At 43.7% G+C, this 16,654-nt stretch overlaps 1 protein-coding gene across 1 annotated transcript in view; it reads right to left on the bottom strand.

Moving 5' to 3' along the window:
* The window catches only part of ARAP2 (ArfGAP with RhoGAP domain, ankyrin repeat and PH domain 2), a 128,839-nt gene extending 112,924 nt beyond the window's left edge, over nucleotides 1-15,915 (bottom strand). Inside the window, 4 exon segments of the mRNA XM_056855272.1 lie at nucleotides 3,841-3,878; nucleotides 4,842-4,967; nucleotides 9,961-10,031; nucleotides 15,044-15,915. Coding sequence (XP_056711250.1) covers nucleotides 3,841-3,878; nucleotides 4,842-4,967; nucleotides 9,961-10,031; nucleotides 15,044-15,915 — 1,107 coding nt within the window.
* Between the last annotated feature and the right edge of the window lie 739 nt (nucleotides 15,916-16,654).

The raw sequence follows: 16,654 nt of genomic DNA, 5'->3' as shown, positions 1-16,654 counted from the left end.
GAACCAGGGACTCACCAGATCACAGCTCTTTTAACCACTATGCTACAATCATTCCCACCTCTTGAGCCACTGGTGGCCAAGCCCAGGTTAGACATAGCAGGGCTTCTCCTTCTAAGGAGCTGACAACAGCAGAGGCTGAACCGAGTATTCGGCAGTGAGAGTAAAACATCTGCTTCTGGTGTCTCCCCACGAAGCCATGAGAGTGTCCTGTATGCCTGCTCTATAAAACTGAGAGCACTGCTAACCACAGGAGGAAATGCAAAAGAGCAACTTGACATTTGCTTACCCACAACCTGGCCTCTGATCAACCCACTTCGACCAGCAGTGGCTAGCTGCTCTTAATTTTTCCACTTTACAATCACATGAAGAACACAAAAGAACATAAGAACAGCCCTGCTAGACCACACCAATGGTCCATCTCATCCCGCATCTTCTTCCCCCCACAGAGAGGCCAACCAGATGCTCTTGGAAGGCTTATGAGCACAGTACCAAGGCAGAGAATTACACACCTTAACTGTGCATTTTGTGAAGAACTACTTTCTTAGAACCTGTCCTGTATCAACTACTCATCAGCTTCACTGGGTGTCACCAAATTCTAATGTTTTACTGGTAAAACAGGTAAAGGTAGTTCCCTGTGCATGCACCGGGTCATTCTTGACCCATGGGGTGACGTCACATCCTGACGTTTTCTAAGCAGACTATGTTTACGGGGTGGTTTGCCAGTGCCTTCCCCAGTCATCTTCCCTTTACCCCCAGCAAGCTGGGTACTCATTTGACCGACCTCGGAAGGATGGAAGGCTGAGTCAACCTGGAGCCGGCTACCTGAAACCAACTGCCGTTGGGATCGAACTCGGGTCGTGAGCAGAGCTTGGACTGCAGTACTGCAGCTTACCACTCTGCGCCACGGGGCTCCTTTACAGGAGAGTTCCCTAATTACACATTTTCCACACCATGTATATATTTATAAACCTCAATTACACAAGTATGTTTTTCTATACCAAAGAATCTCAAACTGTTTAGTTTTTTTTTTTCCCATAGGGAAGGAAGTTCAACTTCTTATAGGTTTTGTTTGCCCTTTTCTCCGAGTTTCCCAAGCTTACAGCATCCTTTCTGATATACGCATTGCTGCCAGTTTCCCCTCAGTCTTCCCAAAGGTAGTCAATCCACCACCAACCATACTGTGCCTGTCTTTTCTTTCTGCCAGGGCTTAAACATGTCTGTGAGGGCATTAACAGTTGGAGAAACGGCGTTCCTTCTACAGTTGTGATGCATACAGCACGCCATTTTGTGCAGTTGAATTGCACATCTGGAGGACCCGCAAACGTCCAGCATCCCTGCACTCTGGCTTAAGTTCCACGTGGCCAAAGAGAATTTGAGCAGGTATGTGTCATTCCCCTCATAGTAAAATCCTTCTGAAACCAAGGGAATGTTCAAAAGCAGTTTGTAATATGGGAAGGGAGAGTTGCTGGCAAACGAAACCAAATAAAAATCAGAACTCCAACTGGCCAGATTGGGTTTAAAATTAGAACCTGCCTGAGGCATCATCAAGTCAGCTGATTTAAAGGGTGGCCTCGTCAACAGGTCCCTCTTTGCCACTGGCGGGAGAATCCAATTGCCAAAGCGGCCATTTTCTCCAGGTGAACTGACCTCTATCGGCTGGAGATCAGTTGTAATAGCAGAAGATCTCCAGCTAGTACCTGAAGGTTTCCAAAATTCAGTATAGGTTTTTTTTTTAATATACTGTTTCACAAGATGGTATGCAATTGAGCGTTCTTGAAACTGAATATGAGGTAAGCAATACTCTATTATAATATGCTATATATGATGAGGATCCACTGGTTATTGATATGACATATTTTGTCTTATTTAGTGGATAATATTGCACACTGAAGAAGAATTGAAATGGTACATTACTTGGGATGACCCTTTGTGCATGGTATTTGTGCTACCTTACTTTGTGAATATCGTTGTGAAATCTAAAAGGATTCTCAAACCAACTAGAGGTGCTTACGCATGATACTTGTGCTCCCTTATTATGTGAATACCGTTGTGGAATTTACAAGGATTTTCAAATCAACGGGAGTTGCTGATCCGGCTGACAACATACAAGTGAAACTTATAACAGGAAGCTGAAGATTACTTATGGACACTTGTAGAAATATCATAAGAGTAACATGTGGACTATATGTGGAAATTATATGTAATCAAATTGGATCCTTTTTGTTTTGCATTTAGTGTGGTTGATTTGTATATAAATGTTAGAATTTGATAGAATATAAAGGTTAAGAATTCTATTTGGATGTGATACAGTATTTTTTTTTTAATCCTATACTGAATTTTGCATATCTGTTGAGTATAGAGGTGTTTCTTTTTCCATCAGTACCTGGAGGTTGGCAACCCTATCTACATATGCAACAAAGTAAGGTAGTCATGTGGCAAAGAGCTGAGGTGGTAGAAAGGACTATACCACTTCAGGATGTATGGGAGGGATTATGTTTTTCCAAGTAATTAAAAAGTATCTGAAAATGGAAAACTAGCACTTCACATGAAGGGCTAGACCAGAACTTCTCTCTTTCTCCAATGCACTATTTTTAAATTATTTACAGGGAATTGTCACATAGGGGAACACTAAAACGGCGACTCTTCCCACCTGCAGTGGTTCAGCCCATTCTACCATCTCAGGAGCCTACAATCCCATCCTGCTATATGTCGGGTTGCCAACCTCCAGGTACTACAATTGACCTCCAGCCAACAGAGATCAGTTCACCTGGAGAAAATGGCCGCTTTGGAAATTGGACTCTATGGCATTGAAGTCCCTCCTTTTTCCAAACCCCGCCCTCCTCAGGCTCTGCCCCAAAAACCTCCTGCCAGTGGCAAAGAGGGACCTGGCAACCCTAGGTATATGTGTAGACCAGGCCTTAAACAAAGAGCTTGTAAATCTTTATTAAGTTTGTTCCCTAAAGGTGGTCTTCTCACTAACTGGGATCGCAGCCTAGCCTCTCCACATCCAAGCTCATTTTCCAGTAGATAAATGCCTTACGTTCCAAGTGACTCCACTTTCCCCTCTAACTCCCCTGTGCCTCATCAACACATTTCCCCAGGCATTCCCCCCCATCAACCTTCTCTTCTCCAAGTCCGCTCTGTCATATACATTTCACTTAATTTTCCCGATCATCAGTCTTACAAACAAAATTCACACAGTGTTATGCTTGCAGGTGCATGTTTTCTTAAGCCGGAGAAGCACGTATCGCTCCTTAAAGAGGGTTTCAGAAAATACTGGGAAACATCCTCCCATGAGGGATTTCTTCAGCATCGCTGGCAATCCGGAGTGAGCAGAGATGGAGACTCCAAGAGTAAACGATACCTGAGCAGTAAGATGCTCAAGCTGAATCACCAGGCCAGAATCACCAGTTTTCAAGTGCAAGCATACCTAGGAGATATTGTGGGTTCAGCTCCAGACCTCCGCAATAAAGTGAATATCGTAATAAATCGAGTCGCATGAATTTTTTTGTGTATGAAAAGGTACTTATGCTTGCTAAAAAGTATGTAGCGCCACCACTGTGTTTCCCGGCGCATATAGAAGTTATGCTCACATTATCCTGTAGTCTATTAAGTGTGAAATAGCATTATGTCTTTCAAAAACAAACAGTGTACTGTAATAATAATGGAAAAGTTTTGAAATATTGTGAGAATTATCAAAATGTGACACAGAGACACGAAGTGAGCGCATGTTGTTGGGGAAATGGCGCTGATAGACTTGCTCGAAAATGCAATATCTGTCAATATTTTTCATATATCAAAATCTCCCTTCCCCTTGTTATGGCTGTGGTTTTGCTCCACTCTGTTTCTCCCCCCACCCCTTTTCCCTCTGCAACATTCTGTATAAAAGATGCTGTTTTTAGACCTGGGTTTGGCATTTTAAAAAATGATAAAAAATTTTAAAAATCTCCTTCTCCCATGAAACTATTTTCCAGAAAGTTTCTCCACACCCTTGTATCCTTCTTCACCTTTTGCATTTAATTTTAAAGTTCATGTAATTCAAGAAAGCTGGATGCAAGATGGATGTTGTATTGAAATGTACTGTTATTTAGAATGTAATAACGTTCGGAATATCTGCAAAGCCTGCAGGGTTGCCAACCTCCAGGTGGTGGCTGGAGATCTCCTGCTATTACAACTGATCTCCAGCCGACAGAGATCAGTTTCCCTGGAGAAAATGGCCGCTTTGGCAATTGGACTCTATGGCATTGAAGTCCCTCCCCTCTCCAAACCCCCGCCTCCGTCAGGCTCCATCCCCAAAATCTCCAGGTATTTCCCAACCCAGAGCTGGCAACCCTAGAAGCCTGTACCAGGCAGAACCTTACTGGCCCCTTGTATCACCTGATACCCTGGCGCTACATACTTTTTAGCAAGCATAAGTACCTTTTCATACACAAATCTAATATTCTGATCCCACTCTTCCATCATTCTGTCACACCACAGCGTGACCAAGAAACAGAAGGCAATGAAGATGAAGGCATGAGGCCATGAACATGAAGCATGCTTAATACTCAGGGTTTGGGATCATTAGGGACAATGAGCAAGCTTAACCCCAACTCCTGTGGTGTTACGATGTACTCTTTACTTTTCCCTAAAAGACTGAATGGATGCAACACATTTCTATGGAAGCTATGAAGTCTTGCACTTGGAGGTCGGTGCTACAGTGATCGCAAAAATTCCTTTCCACCCCAACACTGGCAAACCAGACTCTGCTAACCCGTCTGTGCAACGCGTCTTGGAGCACCCAGCACTGAGAACCACACATCACCCACAGCAGTTTCGGTGGTCTTGTTTCCCCACCCCACATCCCACCCACAGTGGAAAGTGGCATTTTGCTAGCAAAGAACGACTTACGGATTCTTCTGCAGGATTAAAAAGGAAGGTTTCACCATACGGAGATATGGGAGGTGGCTTTTCCTCAGCAGAATCACCTTTAAAAAAAAAGAGGAACAGTTGGTACAGATACACATGTATATCACTCAATTTCTCTCACATTTTATAACTGGCAGGTGAAAAAGCTTGGTAAAGCAGATCACAGGAATATGAAAGTTCTACCTGTGACAACTCATTCACACATGCAAAGTCGCCAACACAATGACGAACAGGCATAGGTGTCAGATTATCCTCCGGAATCATTCAGACTTCTTTCCTATTAACCCTCTCCAAACACTGCTTCTTATTCATTTCAAGTTGACTAAAAACAAAATCAGCATACCCACAGCATCAATTTAAGCAGATGGGCCTTTGGAGGGGGGGGAAAGCAAACCCACAATCCCATATTTAGTTGTTCTCTTACAAGTCCCTCACAGTACACGCATTTTAATTTTAGAAAATAAATGTGTGCACCCAAATGCTTAGCGCCCGATTTCACCAGGACGTGCTTCCAAGAAGGCCTCAGGGTTGCAGCTTCCTTTAATTAAAACTTTTGCAGACGCTTATGTTTAAACTCAGTTGTCTCTGCTTTCTCAGAACAATGGCAGTTTGTACTATTCAGTGCATTTCTACTGTGTTCTAGGGAAGGCACAGACCAGCTGGATTAGCTGTGTTGACTTTCTCCCACAGATGTCAAGAATGTAAAAACTGAAGAGGAGAAGACTGAGCGGTGATATGATAACCATCTTCAAGTACTTGAAGGGCCGGCACACAGAGGATGGTGCCGAGTTGTTTTCTGTTGCCCCAGAGGGACCAGAACCAACGGGTTGAAATTAAATCAAAAGAGTTTCCCTCTAGACATTAGGAAGAAGTTTCTAACAGTTAGGGTGGTTCCTCAGTGGAACAGGCTTCCTCAGGAGGTGGTGAGCTCTCCTCCCCTGGAGGTTTTTAAGCAGAGGCTAGATGGCCATCTGTCAGCAATGCTGATTCTATGACCTTAGGCAGATCATGAGAGGGAGGGCATCTTGGCCATCTTCTGGGCATGGAGTAGGGGTCACGGGGTGTGGGGGGAGGTGGTTGTGACAGAATAGCAGATTTACATTGCATTTGCCATGACAATGTGGGTTAGAAAATTATGCCTAAGTATTTAAAAAGCTGGTCCTGTTCTTCTTTTTGGTTTGCAGTTGTCCAACTGTGACCAATCCTATGATTGCCAAAAACAACTATTTTAGTTTTGTTGTAGTTAATCTTTAGGGATTCCCTGTTGCAGTATTCAACCAGCATTTCCAGTCTTTCCTTTAGCCCAGTTTTCGTGAGGGCCAAAATAGACATATCATCGGCATATAATAAGGTTATTTTCCTTCCAGCCAAAACGGGGAAGAAATGTGTTAACGCATTCATCTTTTGTACTATATCATTAATATAAAAACTGAAGAGAGGAGCTAGCAGGCAACCCTGTTTCACTCCTTTCGTTAGGGGAATTGGTTCTGTTAAACTTCCAGTTCCTTCCACTCTGACTCTAGCTGTGAGGTCTGTATGCAATTCCCTTATCAATCTAAAAAGCCTCTGGTCAATAGAGGTATCCGCCAACTTCTGCCAAAGCCTATTTTGGTCGATTGAATCGAAAGCTGGTTGTGAATTTCCTGCATTGGGCAGGGGGTTGGACTAGATGACCCTGATGGTCCCTTCCAATTCTATGATTCTATGATTCTGTTCTTGGAAATACAACTGCTTTGGGGGTACTAGCTTCCCTATGCCAATGATGGGAGCACTGGTGTTTTGGGTCTTAGATCCCATGGCAATAAATCCCATGGCTGAAAAACAAGAAACTCAAATGGAAGAGGTAGACGACAATGCCTCCTTTCCCAAATATCCTCTGCTTACTTCCTTTCCAGCAACATTTCCTACTGGGAAAACTAAGGGCCAAAACGCATGGTCGCTTTATCCTCCTTTAATCGCTGTTTTAGCCAGGATCGAACCCACATTAGGCGAAACGCATGTGTTTGATCCTGGCTGAATCCTGGCTGAAACAGGGATTAAAGGAGGATAAAGCGACCATGCGTTTTCGCCCAAAGTTGATTTGAACATGAACCCAATTTTCTACCCAAGGCAGAGTCACAAGCTGGTCCACAATAACAATAAAATAAAACATTGAGCCTGAAAACCCCTCAAGATGACCTGAAAGGAACAAAAAGAAAGAAAGAAAGAAAGAAAGAAAGAAAGAAAGAAAGAAAGAAAGAAAGAAAGAAAGAAAGAAAGAAAGAAAGAAAGAAAGAAAGAAAGAAAGAAAGAAAGAAAGAAATTGGAGAAGCAATGGGTTTCTCCCTAAATACACATCACTTCCACATCATAGTCACCTCTGGTTTCTGGCATGTGCACACCCTCTGTAAGATACCTAACATGGGAAAATAATTGCAAACCAGAGCCAGGAGTCAATAGCCAGTATAGCTGCTGCACTAATATGTAGAAGAAGTGGAAGAAGTAGTAGTAGAAGACGATATAGAAGAAGACGAGTTGGTTCACCAGATTAGCTTCTGGCGCTCATGTGGAGAAGTGGGGAATCAAACCCGGTTCTCCAGATTAGAGTACACCGCTCCAAGCCACTACACCACACTGGCACACACCTATGGCAGAATAAGTGGCACATACACTGTTATCTTCTCCACAGCAGCAACATCAGGGCCAAACTTCGGAGCGAAAATCCAACCCCAGCCATGTGGGTTCTAGTCCCAGCTAGAGAACGGTCCTTCTGAGCATCTGTTCCCCCAACCTCAGTTACTAGAAGTAGCCCTCTTCTGCTGCTATAAACTTAACTCACTGAACACAGTAAAAGTATGCATATATCTTCCTGCCATGGTAGGATGACCCTCTGGACAATGCCGCAAAAACCATAGCCCGTACTGCGTTATATAAAAACCCACCGTACAATGAATTCCTTAGTAATCTTATCGATGCCAACGTCAAGTGTATCTGAAGAAGTGAGCTGTGGCTCATGAAAGCTCATACCCTGCCAGCAATTTCGTTAGTCTTTAAGGTACTGCTGGACTCTTGCTCTTTTCTACTGCTAGTGACAGACTATCATGGCTACCCATCGTAATTTAACGTCAGGTGTGTTTATGAATAGATCCATTCAGCCAGACACCAAGGCAATATGTTTGCAGCACTACCATACATTTTTGCCTAGGGTTTCAAGAAAGTGCCAGAAGAATTCAATGCAAGTGTGATTTTCTTAATGCGCAACTGCAGTGTGCCCATGGTTTTATTAATTGCTTCATTGCACATTTCCCTCTTTCTGCTCCAGCGTGGATATAGCACTACTCCTTGTAGAATACTGGAAGTCGCTAACCATTTTTATTTCTGCATGAAACACTTTTAAAGCTAAGCATCAAAAAAATCAAGACTATGACCACAGGGAGGGAAAAAAATAACCGTCAAAGCAATCTTGTGGTTTTCAAGGGGAAAAGGGAGGAGGAGGAGGCCCTTTCATGATTTTTCAATGCTTAAAGCTGACAGTGAGGCCATTTCGCAAAGCAAAAAATGTGCCTGGACATGTACAGGTATGTCTTTAATGGGGTTAAAGAAAAGATCGCTCCAAGTGGTTGAGCAATGCTGTTTACCCACCTTCACAGGAGGAGGTACACTATTAATAGGGTTGCCAACCTCCTGTTGGGGGCTGGAGATCTCCTTGAATTACAACTGATCTCCAGACTATAAAAATAACTTATTTATTACTTATTCATTTTAAGCATCTATTCCACTTCTCCTGAAGACAAAAGCTGCTTTAGAAGATGGCATGGCATTGTACCCTACTGAGGAGAAGAAGGAGAAGAAAAAGGAAAGGGAAAAGAAGAAAGAGAAGGAGAAGAGTTGGTTTTTATACTCTACTTTTTCTCAACCTTTAAGGAGTCTCAAAGTGGCTTAAAATTGCCTTCTCTTCCTCTCCCCACAACAGGCACTTTGTGAGGTAGGTGGGGCTGAGAGAGTTCCGAGAGTTCCTTGTGACCAGCGCAAGGTCACCCAGCAGGCTTCAAGTGGAAAGAGCAGGGAAACCAACCCGGTTCTCCAGATTAGAGTCCATCGTTCTTAACCACTACACCATGATGAGGCCCCTTACCGCCCTAAACCCCACTCTCCCAGGCTCCACCCTCAAATCTCCAGGTATTTCCGAACCCAGAGATGGCAACTCTGTTAACCCTTTTTAATTCTCCCCCCGCCCCATGGTGGAAGAGGAAGAGGAAGAAGAAGAGTTGGTTTTATATGCTGACTTTCTCTACCACTTAGGGGAGAATCAAACCAGCTTACAATCACTTTCCCTTCCGCTTCCCAAAACAGACACTCTGTGAGGTAGGTGGGGCTGAGAGAGCTGTGACTAGCCCAAGGTCATCCAGCTGGCTTCATGTGGAAGGAGCAGGGAAACCAACCCGGCTCTCCAGATTAGCCTCCGCCGCTCATGTGGAGGAGCGGGGAATCAAACCCGGTTCTCCAGATCAGAGTCCACCGCTTGTAACCACTACACCACACTGGCTCTCATCAGGATCCTAAGCAGGATCTTGACTTGCAGTTCTCCCCAAGCTGCACGGCTAATCACTTTCGAAAGTGAAACTGCACAACAGCAGTTTCACCATTACAAATGTTTCGCCTCTCGTGCAGACAAATAGAAAACCAGCATAGCGGAAGAACAACACATTTCCTTTAAACAACATGATGTGCCAGTTTCTCAGCTAGAAGATCCTTGGTTTCTTACCATACCTTTCCCACAACCTCTTGCTACATTTTCCAAACAAGACATTCAGAATCAACTCACATGAAGTTGCCTTAGACTGAATCAGACCCTTGGTCTATCAAAGTTAGTATTGTCTACTCAGACCAGCAGCGGCTCTCCAGGGTCTCAAGGCAGGTCTTTCACATCACCTACTTGCCTAGTCCCTTTAACTGGAGATGCCGGGGATTGAACCTGGGACCTTCTGCATGCCAAGCAGATGCTTTGCCACTGAGCCACAGCCCCTCCTCAGAGTTCAGCATAATTGCAATTAATCTCAAAGTTCAACTCACCATTTTGCGAAAGAAGGTTCTCAGAACAAGAAATACTTAAGCCGTTGAGGTTTCTTCTTTCTTGCAGGGAGCTAGAAAATACCAAAAAGGGGAGATATATTAGATTTAAATCACGCTCCCTGCCATGAACTACCGTATTTTTCGCTCCATAGGACGCACCTGACCATAAGACGCACCTAGTTTTGAGAGGAGGAAAACAAGAAAAAATTTTGTTTTCCTCCTCTAAAAACTTGTCTTATGGAGTGAATGCCGGCTGGGCACGTGTGCGTTGGGACGGCGCGAGCCGGCATTCCCCGCCCCGACGGCCAGCTGGGAGGCGGGCGGTGCCGCACAGAGCCACGCGTGCGCGTCAGGGCAGCGCGAGCCAGCGTTCCCCGCCCGGACAGCCAGCTGGGAGGCAGGCAGCACAGAGCTGTCTGGGCGCCTGCACGTCAGGACGGCACGAGCCGGCTCTGTGCGCCTGCCTCCCAGCTGGCCGTCGGGGTGGGGAACGCCGGCTCACGCCGTCCCGACGCGCACGCGCCCAGCCGGCATTCACTCCATAAGACGCACAGACATTTCCCCTCACTTTTGAGAAGGAAAAAAGTGTGTCTTATGGAGCGAAAAATACGGTAGTTAGATGGCCTTAGGCCATCCCTCAACCAGCACCCCTTTCATAACATGAGCACAATTTACCAATCTTGCAGTGCTACTGTTCAGACGGGTGGTGGAAAGTGCTGGAAAGTCCTAACTGACTCATAGCAATCCTGTAGGGCTTTCAGAGTAAGAGATGAACAGAGGTGGTTTTCATTGCTTGCCTCTGTGCAGCAACCATGGACTTCCTTGGTGGTCTCCCATCCAAGTACTAACCAGGACCAACTCTGCTTAGCTTCTAACAAGAAAAATCTTAGTTAAATGAACTGCACAATGGCACTAGATCTTTTGAGGGGAAGGGACAAGCCTAGATTGAAAGACACCACTGTTAAAAATACAGACCTTGACATTAAAAAAAATCAAGAGGCAGCCAGCATTAAGCAATCTTTGCACTCCGGCATCACATTTAATGATGGAACTTGAAAACAAAGGGTAATCGCAACCCTGTGGTTTGTGAATCATGATTACAGCGACCACAAAGCTAAGGTCAAACGTCTCTCGAGCTATTTTTAGGCTAGGACAGCATGCCACAACTTGGGGGCGGGTGCCAAAACCCAACCACCCCATATTCACTTCCCGTCCATATTGGCTAGTTCACCGTATCTCGTTTCCGGAAATCGTTCGTTCGTTCCTCACATTTATATTACACATTTCCTTCGAGGAGCTCAAGGGTGACGTATATGGAGGAGGTGATCCTTTCCTCGGCCGCAGAAACAACTTTGTGAAGCAGGTTAGGGGGGATGAGAATGAACAACCCAAGGACGGACTCCTCCCGTTCTATCCAGACATCCAGTTATGACCTGCTTTCCAACCCTCTTCTGTGACCCCACCTGCAGAGGTGAGGCAGGCGGCAACTTTCAGTGGTGGACCCTTGAGTGTGGATTCACCTTTTCCTTGAGGCTTAACCTGGCATCTACAGGCTGAGTATCTGTTATCCGGACTGCTTGGCACCAGAAATAGCCCGTATTTCGGATCATTCCATATATTGGAATATTTTGAAATTTTTGTATATACATAATGAAATATCTTGGGGATGGGACCCAATTTCATTTATGTTTTATAGACACTTTATGCACATAGCCTGAATGTAATTTTAAACAATATTTCATGTTCCTCAAGAAGGTCTTGCTGGGGGTAAAGGGAAGATGACTGGGGAAGGCACTGCCAAACCACCCCACAAAGTCTGCCTTGGAAACGTCGGGATGTGACGTCACCCCATGGGTCAGGAACGACCCGGTGCTTGCACAGGGGACCTTTACCTTTTACAAGAAGGTAGAGACCCTTGCCTTGACTGTGGTTGGCCTGACATTACTGCTTAATTCACCATTAAAATATCTAGTGGTTTCATATTCCCCAAGAAGGTAGAGAGACCCTTGTCTCGAATGTGGCCGGCCTGCCATGATTGCTTTCATCAGCAGCACAGGGGCCAGCCACTCTCCTATTAGGTTCAGTTAGGGGCTTGGGAAACCTGTAAAGAATCGCCAGCGGGTGGAAATCATTTGGAAATTTGATCCCATCCCTCAACATTTCTCCTCCAGGTTTCTCTCAGCCCTCCAGGGCTTCAGCGATCTGATTTCTCCTCCCACACTCCCCCCTTTTTCTCAGTTGTTCTCAACATTTCCTCCTTTCTGGAGCATCGTTCGTTCCCACCTGGTTGTGGGCGGAGGGGCGTTCTCCTTTCTTTCAGTTAACTTATAATGCTTTTTTTTTTTACATATCTTGGCAGTTCCCCAAATAGATAGTACTCGTCACCCCTGAAACGCCTCAACAGCAATTCTTATATATATATATATATATATATATATATATATATATATATATATATATATATATATATATATATATAAAAGAATTGCTGTTGTACAGCAATTATTGAAAAATTATATTTATTTTTTTTCAATAATTGCTATACATCTCATTTGACAATACATCCTATATACCAATCTTTGACTCGATAAAAAATTAAAAAATTATTGGGTGCATGTCTTCAGGATTAAATATAATTAATTATAATTGACTTCCCAACCGATTTCCTCCCTCCCTACAAATATCTGGGGTCTCCTTTGTATTAATATTTTCTAATCCTTACAAGTCATTATTTTAATGTTAGACTTTCCCCTTATTTAATATATTTCGGTAAGCAGTAATAATATAATATTAATAATAAAAAGAGAAAAAAGAAAGAAAAAAAGAAAAAATCATTGAAAAAAATAAAAACAGAGAATAACAAAACACATTAACATAATTTTCTCCAGTCACTCATCTCTGTCATAGAAAATGGGGTAGATCTTTAAAAACTTTATATACCCCCAAGTAAAAAATTAAGTTGATATCATTTTTCTTCTCTCCCCCCCTGCGCGTTTCCCATATTAAAAGTCAAATTGGTATTCTTTCGGCTTTCTTAACCCTTCTTTTTAAACTTTTTCTTCTGTCTGGAGTTTCTGTTGCCATCTGCATGCTTTCTTGACGTGGTCTCCTGTCCGTGACAATCTTTACCCATTGCTCCTTGGGCTGTTGATTCTTCTTCTTGTGTTCCCCAACAGCAATTCTTAACCGCCTCCCCCCCAAATCTCGAACCCCGCCCCCCCTCCCTTGGGATCATGGCGTAACTAACTGTAACCGTTCATTTGGGGGGGGGACTCCCGTATGGGAGGAGTCACAAGGGCAAACTCGTTTTTTGCATACTTGGAGGTTCTCCCAGAAATATAACGTACGCTGCCAGGCCTTTCGTTGCCATTTTTCTCCCCATTCCCTTCCATTGCTGGTTTTCCCCTGCATTGCCAGTTTCCCCATAGGATAGTGGTTAAGTGCTTGGCCATTTGGGATGGCCAAATTAACCGAATTCCTACATGGAAAAGATATGGAAGAATTTGGGCAAAGGCCGTCACATATTGGGATAAACTGGCAAAAATGGATTTTACTCTTTTAATTAGTGAGTTATAGAAACTAGTTTTAATATTTTTTATATTTTATTGTTAATAGATATTTTTAAAACTGTTAAGACACTTCTTCGGAAGTCGGGTGATGGGTCACTTTTTTAAGGTGGGTGGAGGGTCGAAGGGGTATCTTTTTGGATCTTATACTTTTGTAACCCCGAATGTACCAATAAGTATACATAGATACTCTTTTGTAGTTTCTTTTTTTAATTTTTTTATATTATTATTATTGCATTTGTTTGTTTTGTTTTATGTTATAAAAATTAATAAAAATTGATATTTAAAAAAAGAGCAGTAGTTTGGAGCAATGGACTCTGATCTGGAGATCCCCCACTCCTCCACATGACCGGCGGACACCAATCTGGTGAACTGGACTTGCTTCCACGCTCTTACACATGAAGCCAGCTGGGTGACCCTGGGCTAATCGCAGCTCTCTCAGCCCCACCTACCTCACAGGGTATCGGTTGTGGGGAGGGGAAGGGAAGGTGATTGTAAGCCGGTTTGATTCTCCCTTCAGTGGCAGAGAAAGTCGGCCAATAAAAACCAACTCTTCTTCTTCCTGTTGCTACTTTCTCCATCAACATTTTCTCAACCCCAAATCCCACTCCTACAGCTCTCTCCCCCACCCCAGCCTCCCATTGCCACATTTTCTATTTTCCTCACCCAATAGTGTGTTTGTGTGTGTGTGGGGGGGGGTCTTCCACAATACCTCAATTGCTAGGCAACTACACAATGTCAATCATGTTTTCATGAGATCTCACTAGGCATACCTTCTCTGGTTTGGGGGGGGTGCTTTTTAAAAAGCCAACTTCCCTCCAAAATCTCTTACGTTTTGCTGCAAAGCTGAGCATTCCCCAGAGTTTATAGAAGCACTCCCCACTCCAGTCCCTGGCCATACTGTATGCATTTTTTTAATTTTTTAAATGATTTTTTATAATTAAACAAGAAGTAAAAATAAAAAAAACTAAAACTAAAATCATAATACAAAAAAAACACATAAAAATACAAAATCACAAAAAGAGCACTTTTACAACCAATAAATTTACATTGTCTAATATAATTTGTAAAATATATAGTGCCCTAATATCCACCACCCACCTTAACTGTGTACCCACCACCCTTGGACTTCCGGATAAGTGTTTTGACAGTGTTTAAGAATCTATTATTATTTCTAATTAAAAAAAAACATTAATCTATAATTCATTAACTATTTGTATGCATTTTTTAATCTGCTTCCGGAACCAGGTTCAAAATCAGACACCTAGACGATGCTGCCCAAATGACAAAGCCGCAAACCAAAAAATGCCCGGTTCAAATCTCACCTGCCTTCAGATCACTAGGAAGGCCAAGCCACCACAACAGCTCCAGTTCCCACTCCCACAGACTCCCCATCTATGAAATGAATCTCATGCACACTACGAGGGCCATGGCGATCATTACTGAAAACATACACATGAAGCCCACTGAACACCCAAAAGCACTACGTAATGCCGAAGAGCAAAAACTAAGTTTACCTTGGTGGCGCAGCAGCTTTGGAAGAGCCGGGTATTTGTGGTACAGGCCGATGCCGGAGCATGAATGACCGTGTGGTCCTAGGAGCCGCTTTCCCCCTTCTTTGCTTACAAGGGCCGTACAGATCATTCTCCACCATTTTGCCTTTAAACTCAACGAACGGCGAACCACAGGGCAAGCTTTCCCGTCCTGAATAGATCCGATCCCCCTCCTCACCAAACTTCATTTCAGAGGAACATAAAGCCTCTGGAGTAGCCTTCTCTGCGGGGGCCTCTTCCGATCGCGCGTTCACAAGTTCGGTTTGTCCTTTTTCCAGAGGTTCACCTGCGCGAGACGCCGTTTCGGGCCTCCCACGTTCCAGTGCACTTTCGGTCTCAGCAGAAACATCTGCGGAGCAGTTTGACTGCAGACAGGATGCATTAAGAGAGTCCAGTTGTGAAGATGGGCTGCCTTTGAGTTCCTGCGACTCATTGTCTGCAAACTCTTGGTTTTCTTCCCAGATGCAATTATTGCCACAGACGGCATTTGTCCGCTCCCTGGATATCCTGCCCTTTATTCCACCCCCATTCAAATTTAGACCCCGAGGGTCAGAATTGTGACTTTCAACTTCGGCACTTTTTCCTTGGAATTTGGAAAACAGGGCTTCCAACTGCTTGAGGATCCTTCTGCGGTGCCCAGTAGGAGATATTCCCATTTGTTGCAGCATGCTGTTGTTTATCCCCACGCAGTCTTGCAAAGTATTATACCCGAACGCTGGAAAGTTAGAAAAGTACTGCCCCAAGTTGATACCATCTAAGAATTCTTTTATATCGGCGCCGGTGTCTTTCAATGACATCCTGGCAACTTCATTCCCAGCGTTCTCTTTCAGAGACATAATACTTTGCACTCGTTTCCAGAACCATGACAAATGTTCTTCTTTAAGCCCCTGGGTAGAATAAAAAGCCTTCCACAAGCAGTAGCGGCTCATATAAAATCAACACCTTCAGCTCCTACAATATGGGGCAGAAGAGAAAGAATTGGTGTTAGAGACAGTATTTTAAGTTCCAACGTTTTTATTAATATTGGTATATAACAGTCTCTTGAAACTCGTAATGCTTTCGCTGCCAAGAGCAGTACAAAGGAAATGAAGACATGCCAGACGTAAAGAGTTTAAAAATTAGATCTCTGGCACGGCTTGTCCTTCTTCCTTAAACGCTTAGCTCCCACTGCCTATAACCAGTGGCGGATTGACTATGAAACTAATGAAGCTTAAACTTCAGGGTCCCTAATCCCGGAGGGGCCCTGAAGCAACTTTTTTTTTAATGAGCGAATTTTTCCACAAAACTGATGGAGTTTTTTTTAAGTGTTTGTTATTAAAATAAGGCTATTTTAGTGATACAATCAGAAGTCAATGGGTTGAAGTACTTAATACTGACCTTAGAATATGCTCTAATACCCATTTCATATGGCCTCAAAATATCCCTGTAACTGGTCAAATTTCAAAAAGAATTGGGGGGCTTGCAGTGCCCAAACCCCCAGCTGTATGGGCTTGCTGAGCTCGCCAGAATCTATTCATAGCCTACATTTGGCAGCTGTATCCTTGAATCCTTCGTTGGTGCATGACTTAATAGTTC

The sequence above is a fragment of the Euleptes europaea genome, chromosome 9 (genome assembly GCF_029931775.1).
Source record: "Euleptes europaea isolate rEulEur1 chromosome 9, rEulEur1.hap1, whole genome shotgun sequence".
Lineage (NCBI taxonomy): Eukaryota > Metazoa > Chordata > Lepidosauria > Squamata > Sphaerodactylidae > Euleptes > Euleptes europaea.
The sequence above is the reverse complement of the archived record's forward strand: the minus strand, read 5'-3'. Positions and strand labels throughout refer to the sequence as shown.